At 35.1% G+C, this 8,731-nt stretch overlaps 2 protein-coding genes across 2 annotated transcripts in view; both read left to right on the top strand.

The window, feature by feature from the left end:
- The window catches only part of LOC107676400 (low-density lipoprotein receptor-related protein 2-like), a 7,294-nt gene extending 6,090 nt beyond the window's left edge, over positions 1 to 1,204 (top strand). Inside the window, exons 6-7 of the mRNA XM_016470943.1 lie at positions 679 to 816; positions 972 to 1,204. Coding sequence (XP_016326429.1) covers positions 679 to 816; positions 972 to 1,204 — 371 coding nt within the window. The remainder of the gene's footprint in view (positions 1 to 678; positions 817 to 971) is intronic.
- Positions 1,205 to 1,639: 435 nt separating this feature from the next.
- Positions 1,640 to 8,482, top strand: LOC107676399 (low-density lipoprotein receptor-related protein 2-like; the record flags this gene model as incomplete). The annotated part of the gene is made up of 9 exons (XM_016470942.1): positions 1,640 to 1,646; positions 1,731 to 1,850; positions 2,148 to 2,264; positions 3,256 to 3,636; positions 4,590 to 4,604; positions 6,203 to 6,451; positions 7,378 to 7,589; positions 7,982 to 8,166; positions 8,254 to 8,482. Coding segments are annotated over exons 1-9 (1,515 nt in total), but the record flags the coding sequence as incomplete, so codon positions are not given.
- Between the last annotated feature and the right edge of the window lie 249 nt (positions 8,483 to 8,731).

Genomic DNA, 8,731 nt, shown 5'->3' with positions numbered 1-8,731 from the left:
TCTATCTATCGTTCTATCGTTCTATCTATCGTTCTATCTATCTATCGTTCTATCTATTTATCTATCGTTCTATCTATCTATCTATCTATCTATCTTTCTATCGATCGTTCTATCTATCGTTCTATCGTTCTATCGATCTATCGTTCTATCGATCTATCGTTCTATCGTTCTATCTATCTATCGTTCTATCGTTCTATCGATCTATCGTTCTATCTATCTATTGTTCTATCTATCGTTCTATCTATCGATCATTCTATCTATCTATCGTTCTATCGTTCTATCTATCGTTCTATCTATCGTTCTATCGTTTGTTGTGACTGTCTGTCTATCATTGTATCATTCTATATCTGTTGTATCTGTATATCTGTCTACACTGAGATGTGGCTGACTTTTAGAAAGCGGTCTAAATTAAACCCACTGACTGACGAAATGTCAATTTTGCCATTCATTGATGTCTGTCATCATCTGTCTCATGATGTCTTAAACATGTTAGTCTCATTGGCCTCTTTTTTGATGATGGATAGTCACGTCTGGTATCTGTGAAATGAAGGTCACTACAACCTCAGTGTAGTTCATCAGTTCGGTGCTGAAAGATAAAAGGGCAGAAGTCAGAGTTCATGGACTGGTATTTCTCAGAGATGGCCTGTTTGATTACATTAATGAAGTTTGCTGGTCCAGGTTATGTGTACTTCACCGACTGGAGGCTGGGTGGAATCGTGAGGGTCCGTAAAACAGACGGAGGGGAGATGATGATCATACGCCGAGGGATCAGCCACATCATGCATGTCAAATCCTTCAACGCTGACTCGCAGATTGGTGAGACTCACTTTCCATTGATTCATTTACTTTACTCATTTTTGCATTGAATGTAATGCCTCCACAAAGGTATTAGGGTTTGTAAAGGCCATTTATTCAAATACAGCAAATGAATCAAATGTGTTTGCAATATAACTTTTTTTTACTCCCAACAGGATCTAACTTCTGCAACAGGCAAACAAACCCAAATGGAGACTGCAGTCATTTCTGTTTCCCAGCGCCGTACTCCCAGCGAGTGTGTGGCTGTCCATACGGAATGAAGCTGGAAGCGAATCAGCAGACGTGTGTGGACGATCCATCCAATGAGCCGCCGACCCTCCAGTGTGGCTCTAACTCCTTCTCGTGCACTAACGGGAAGTGTGTCCCCCAGATATTTATATTCATATAATTTATATTATATATAAATATATTTAATATATAAACATAACATTTTTCTTACATACTGTATATACATGCATGTGTGTGTGTATTTATATACACAATAACTATACACAGTACACACTCATATATTATGTAAACAAAAACTTTTATTCTGGATGTGATTATTCGCAATTAATCGTTTGACAGCACTAATAAAAACAGTATATAAATAATAGATAGATTTGAATCTAAATTCTGATTGGATGAGATGCATTTCGAAGGCTTTGTAAAACAGTATACATATATACATACATGTATATAAAAAAGTCAGATCTCAAAATGAACTAAAATATTTCTTATCAAATTCTGTACCAATACCAAATGAGCTGAGCTTTGTGCTGTTCATATTCCACTGTATATTCTTGTGAAGACTTAGTGTCTATTTTTATTTTTAAACATCTGAATGAAACGTAACTGAGAATCCCATTAAGTCTCGAGCTTTGAAAGAGCAACTTTTGCGTGATGGACTTTTCTTATGGTGTCTCTTCTTCTAGATTCGATTGGCACATGCCACCCTGGTCAGTTCCAGTGTCCGGACCACCGCTGCATTGACCCCAATTACGTGTGTGATGGAGACAGAGATTGTGCAGATGGAGCGGATGAACAGGGCTGTGGTAAGAGTTCATTACATCCAGGACCAAACTCTTTTATTGCATTTCATCATTACAGTCCATATTGTTTATATAAAAATGGTTTATATATTAAAAGTGTGTTAATACCATTATAATTCTTCCCAAACTACTATTTCAACATAAACCAGACATGCCCACCAATAGACGAATACATAGAATCTTTCACAATATAAACGGTATAATAAAATCTCTTATGGCAGTTTAAATCAGATCAAACTGATTTTTTGTTGCTGACTTGCTTTTCTTGATCTGAGTGATTCTTGTTCTTCTGGTCATCAGTGTACAACTGCACAGCGTATGAGTTTAAGTGTGCAAACGGCCATCAGTGTGTCAATTCCTACTACCGATGTGACGGGGTGTTTGACTGTAACGATCGCTCGGATGAATCTGGCTGTCGTAAGTATAAACAATAATGCATTAGTTGCATTAAATATAGAGTTTATAAATGAGTGAATCTCACAAAAACATTTCCAGGTCACTGTTCACCCTACAAACTAAAGATCTAATACTAAAGATACTATTATTATTATTGTTTTTGCAATGTGACATTATTTTGGATGTCTTTTTTTATTTTTATTTTATTTTATAATTTTAGATTTAAAATTTCCATTATTCTGAATGGTGATTCTTATTAAATTTACATTGTTATAATTGTTTTGTAACTGTCTTACACAAGTACTGTAGCAATAATTAAAAATATATATATAATTTTTATTTAAAATAAAAGTGATACAACAAATACTGCATGAATACATTATTTTATTTATTATATTTATTTATACTAAAGTACTGAGGATACAAAATGTTTTGCATTAAAGTAATTAAATGTAGGGAGAAATGTGCTTAAGTGTGATGAAAATCATTTTGAAAAAAGATTTCTAAAGATGTTACAAAATATTATGTTTTAATTTAATCATTGTACTTTTTTTTTACATTTTATAATTGATTTAAAATTTCCATTATTCTGAATGGTAATTCTTATTAAATTTACATGTGTTATACAGTTAAAAAACAATTATAACAAAGTACTGTAGCTATAATTAAAAAAAATATATATATATATCATTTTTATTTCAAATTAAATGATACAACAAATACTGCATGAATACATTATTTTATTTATTTATACTACAGTACTGAGGATACAAAATGTTTTGCATTAAACTAATTAAATGTAGGGAGAAATGTGCTAAAGATGTTACAAAATATTATATGTTTTAATTTAATCATTGTAATTTTTTTTTGTTTTTTTTTGAGTGGAATATGACCTGGACATCTTCTTGTATCATCCTTAAAGAACATTATATTGAACATTAATTATAAACCTAGGGAAGCTTGTATTATGATGTATGTTAAATTGAGCTAACACGAACTTTGACCCTTCCAGCCACGAGGCAGCCTGGCATGTGTCACCACGAGAGTGAGTTTCAGTGCCAGTCAGACGGCAGTTGTGTTCCCTCAAACTGGGAATGTGATGGGCACCCAGACTGTGAAGATGGCTCAGACGAACACCACGCGTGCCCACCGCGCACGTGCCCCACCTTGCAGTTCCACTGTGATAATGGAAACTGTGTTTTCCGTGGCTGGATATGTGACGGTGATAACGACTGTCGGGATGGCAGCGATGAGCGAGACTGTCCCACGCCGCCGTTCCGCTGTCCCAGCTGGCAGTGGCATTGCCCTGGACACAGTGTGTGTGTTAACCTCAGCAGGGTGTGCGACCGCACGGCTGACTGTCCCAACGGCGCCGATGAATCCCCTCTCTGCAGTAAGTCATGCCATATGTTTTACTGAGATTTACAGCAGTATGTAAGACATATACGGTACTGTTCAAAGGTTTGGGGCGGCATTATTATTTAAGGATTTTAAAAGTCTCACCAAGACTACATTTATTTGATTAAAAATACAGTCAAAACAGAAAAATTGTGAAATATTATTACAATGTAAAATAGCTGTTTTCTATTTGGATATATTTTAAAATCTAATTTATTTCTGTGATGCAAAGCTGAATTTTCAGCATCATTACTGCAGTCTTCAGTGTCACATGATCCTTCAGAAATCATTCTAATATGCTGATTTGCTGCTCAATAAACATTTATTCTTATTATTATCAGTGTTAAAAAGAATTGTGCTGCTTAATATTTTTGCGGAAACCATTGTTTCTAGGATTTCTAAATTAGTAGAACAGCATTTATTTGAAATGGAAACCTTTGGTGACATTATTAATGTCTTTACTGTCACCTTTGATCAATTCTTAAAGGGATAGTTCACCCAAAAATGAAAATTCTGTCATCATTTACTCACCCTTAAGTTGTTTCAAACCTGTTTGAGTTTCTTTCTTCTGTTGAACGTAAAAGAAGATATTTTGAAGAATGTGGGAATCCTAACAGTTTCTGGTCCCCATTAACTTCTCTAGTATTTTTTCCATACTATGGATGCCAGTGGGGTCCAGCAGTTGTTTGGCTACACATTCATGTTACAAATGCTGTTGTTAGAGCTTAACTTGTCTTGAATCCAGAACATTCATTTACATTGAAATCTTTAATATTTCTATTGATATTGTGGTCAGTCAGTTGATTCAAATACATGGAGTATTTCAGTACTGTATGTCGTCTGTGTTATAAATCCCATGTGTCAAATCATGCATGTGTTTAGCTAATCTGGAAATTAACATTGAAATGATCTGTGATTTTCCTTCCATGTTGCTCTCCCTTCTCACAGATGAGCCTTTACCAGGTAGGCTAAATCCCTAATCACCCACAATCCTCTGCATGAAGCACTAATCTATCCCAGTATCTGTCTGGCTGTACTCACTAACCGTCCAATTACGATCAGAGTGTCTAAATATGGCAAGATTGTGTGTGTTTAGCATTATAGACACTTAGAGATGTAGTGTGTAGTACTGTTTTTGAAATATGTTACATGTGTTAGTCCATAGAAATGGTACACAACCACCAAAGTAGCTTAGATTTCAACAGTAAGCATTAGGGCTGGGCAATATATTGAATATTCACAATATATCTGCAGTGATTTTAAAAAGTAAGCAATATCATGAATATTACTCGTAATTGAAACTTAAGTAGCAAAAACAACATTAGAATTGGTAAGTTTGATTCATTTTCCAATAGCTGAACCAATTAATTGATTTGTTTCCTCCATCAATAATGTTCACAAAACTGTCCATGTGACTTTTTACAAAAAATTGTTAATGAAAATGCTTTAATATAAATATATGTAGATAGCTATTGCTGTTTATTTCTATGTATTGCTTTTTGGTGCATATACATGAAAATAATTCGATATTATTCTTCCTTCATTTTTTATTTAGTGAAAAACTGTGTAAAACATGCCTTCATTTTTTACTGCATTTCACTTCTTACATTAATGTAATTGGCAAAAATGGCTGTTTGGTCACAAAAATGGTTAATCTGCGTGAAAATATACACTTTCTTGAACATTAAGTTTCCTTAAAAGTGTCTTTAGATTAGTTTTGCGAACACTTTGTTTTTAAACTCTTATTTGAACTGAAGTTACAAAAATTACATTAGAGTTGCTAAGCTTGATTTCTTTTCTAATAGCCGAACCGATTCATTCATTTACTTGTACCATCAGTAAACTTCACAAAACTGTCCATGTGGCATTTTTTTTGTATATTAAAATGTTTGAAATATAAATATATGTCGATAAATATAGCTGTTTTTACGTTTCTGTGTATAGGTTTTTGGTGCATATACATGAAAATAATAAAATATCTTTGTTCCTTCATTATTAATTTAGTGAAAAACTGTGTGGAAACTTTCTTGATTTCTTGGATATTATGAACTATAATTTTTACTGTATTGTAAAGACATTTATTTATTTATTTTTATTTTACATTTGGTTATTTTAGTATATCAAGATAAACTAAATGAAATATTTCCTTGGCAACTAGCTGAAATAAAACATGTTAAAATAAGTTTTTCCCCCTTCTTTCTTCTCTTCTTTATTTATGTATTTTTTGTAAATAAAATATTTTATTTCAGGTAACTTATTTCAAGTAACAAAAATGTTTTGGTTTTTTTTCATGGTTTTATTTAACTATAATAACACTGTTATTGTTAAACATTTAAAATATATTAAACTGGTTGTTTGGGCACAAAAATTGTTCATCTGAATGAAAACAAAACACCTTTTAGGCAATTTTAAACTAAATGTATAAATATACAGATATTGCCCAGCCCTAGCACTCCTCCCGTTTAATGGTTGTGCTAAGCATGTTCCCAGAATACCTTGCATCTTCATGCATGCTTTTTCTTTCCATTGTCATTCATCTAAATGTTTCTGCTCCCTCATAGATCAGGAGAGCTGCTCGGATAACAATGCGGGCTGCACCCACGGCTGCATCCAAGGCCCGTTTGGAGCCCAGTGCACGTGTCCTATGGGCTTCCAGCTGAGTAACGACTCGAAGACGTGCGAGGATATCGATGAGTGCCATCCTCCGGGCATCTGCAGTCAGCACTGCTTCAACGAGAGAGGCTCCTTCCGCTGTCATTGTCAGGACAGATACACTCTAGAGGCAGACGGACGCACCTGCAAGGCCTCAGGTTTGTGTGTCTCCATTGAGCTTTGTGATCTCTGACAGTGCTAAGACAGATATTAGTGGAGTGGAGCCACCAACTGGACCTGCTCAGTGGGGTCTAGTGTAGCCTCTCTGATTACCACTGATAAGATGAATAACATATATGTCAGTCACAAACTTTCTTATGGGGGTAATTAGGTGGTAATCACCAAACAAAGGGTTGTTTATGAGCTCTGCCGCTGACTAGAGTCCATTCCCTCGAGATAACCTGGTGAAAAATGCTGTCATCTGATATACCTTGTCTTCTTTCTGAATGATGCTTTTCAACGGGACTCTTTTTTTTATACTTCTATTTGGCCATGTCAGATATGTCTTGCATAGTTTTATAACTGAGAGCTGATACGTGTTTGGATTCATTTCTAGTCCTGGTTATTTGATATATTTTGAGATAACGGTGTACTTTAAATTATAATCACATATTGCAAGCCAAATATGAATTACAAAACACTGACTGCCAGTCAAAAGTTGGACACACTTGACTGAATTATGTTTCTCATCATTGTGAAAGCCTTTTGATCTAAAGGATTACGCTTGAAGGATTGGAATCTGAGTTTATTTACAAAAAGTTTTATTTATTTTTTAATTAAAAATAATTGATTTAAAACTAATTGATTTAAAGTTTTATTAGATTGGATGAATTTGACTGGATAGTGAATTATAAGCATCATCATAAGCATCAATGTTGTTTGACATTTTGGTCAATTCATAATTTTAATACTTTCATAGCTATTTTATAGTTTTGATGACTTTACAATTATTCTGATATGATGCTGAAAATTCAGCTTTTCATCATAGGAATAAATTACATTTAAAAATATATTAATATAAAAAGTTATTTAAAATTGTAATAATATTTGACATTATTCTATTCTCTCTTTCTCAATCTGACAGGATCTCGAGAGGCCTTGCTCTTAGTGGCCAGTTGGAATCAGATTGTATCAGACGACATCCTCGCACAGCCAAACGTTATTCGGTCTCTAGTGCGTGATGGCCGTAATATTGTGGCAGTGGATTTTGACTCCGTTACGGATCGTATTTACTGGTCTGACACCACCCAGGACAGAATATGGAGCGCTCACAAAAATGGGACTGACCGCACCGTGGTGAGTGACACGAACACCACTCCAGCACCGTCTTTGCACGCTGAGTCCGAAATGTACTATTTAGTTCCCTCGATTTATAAATTGTGCGCACGATTTATATATCGAGAGAATGAATTAGTAAATTGTGCGCACGATTTAGCAAATCGAGGGAACGAATGAGCAAATCGAGGGAATGAAATAGTAATCGTGTGCACGTTTTAGTACATCGAGGGAACGAATTAGTTTTAGATTTATTTATTTTATCTTGCATGTCATGTGCGGGGGGCTCCGTACGTATTTATTTTTTAATGTGCGAAAATTTCGAACGGGAATTTCGGACTCAGTGTACAAAGACCTTTACAGTCAACATGACCAACATTTAACCCTAAAATATCATTTGTCTTCCCGGGCAGATCTTTGACAGTGGAGTGACCGTTACCGAGAGTCTCGCCGTCGACTGGGTTGGCAGAAACCTATACTGGACGGACTATATTTTGGAGACCATAGAGGTGTCCAAACTGGACGGGTCTCACAGAACGGTGCTGATTAGTGAAAACGTGACCAATCCAAGAGGTCTGGTAGTGGACCCTAGAAACAAGTAAGATCAGTGACCAAATAACATGTATATGCAAATGAATTTGAATGACCAGAGGTTGAAAACGAAATCCATTTTTATGTATTTCAGCACACACCTGATGTTTTGGACAGACTGGGGCAGAAGTCCTCGTATCGAGAGAGCCAGCATGGATGGGAAATTAAGGACCACGATCATCAGCAACAAACTTTATTGGCCCAATGGCTTAACTATTGACTACCCCAACAACCTGCTTTACTTTGCAGACGCTTACTTAGACTTTATCGACTACTGTGATTACGATGGGAAGAACCGAAAACAAGTGTTGGCCAGTGATTTGGTGAGACCTTTTGTTTTATGTACTCATTTATGTTTATGAATATGACACGGGTGATACTGTAGCATTGCAGACTGCAAAAATGGTGCTCTTTCTCAGAGTTTTTGTCTTGTTCTCCAGTATAAACTTTCTTAGATCAAGTAACATTTTTTCCACCACTGAATTAAAAATACTGTATCATACAGTTACTGTATGATGATTAAAATTGCGAAATGGCCTTCAACAATTAGTAAATAAACTGCAGAACGTTAT

The sequence above is a fragment of the Sinocyclocheilus anshuiensis genome, unplaced genomic scaffold (genome assembly GCF_001515605.1).
Source record: "Sinocyclocheilus anshuiensis isolate Anshui unplaced genomic scaffold, SAMN03320099.WGS_v1.1 scaffold5974, whole genome shotgun sequence".
Taxonomy (NCBI): Eukaryota; Metazoa; Chordata; class Actinopteri; order Cypriniformes; family Cyprinidae; genus Sinocyclocheilus; species Sinocyclocheilus anshuiensis.
Note: the sequence above shows the minus strand (reverse complement) of the source record. Positions and strands in the feature narration are given on the sequence as shown.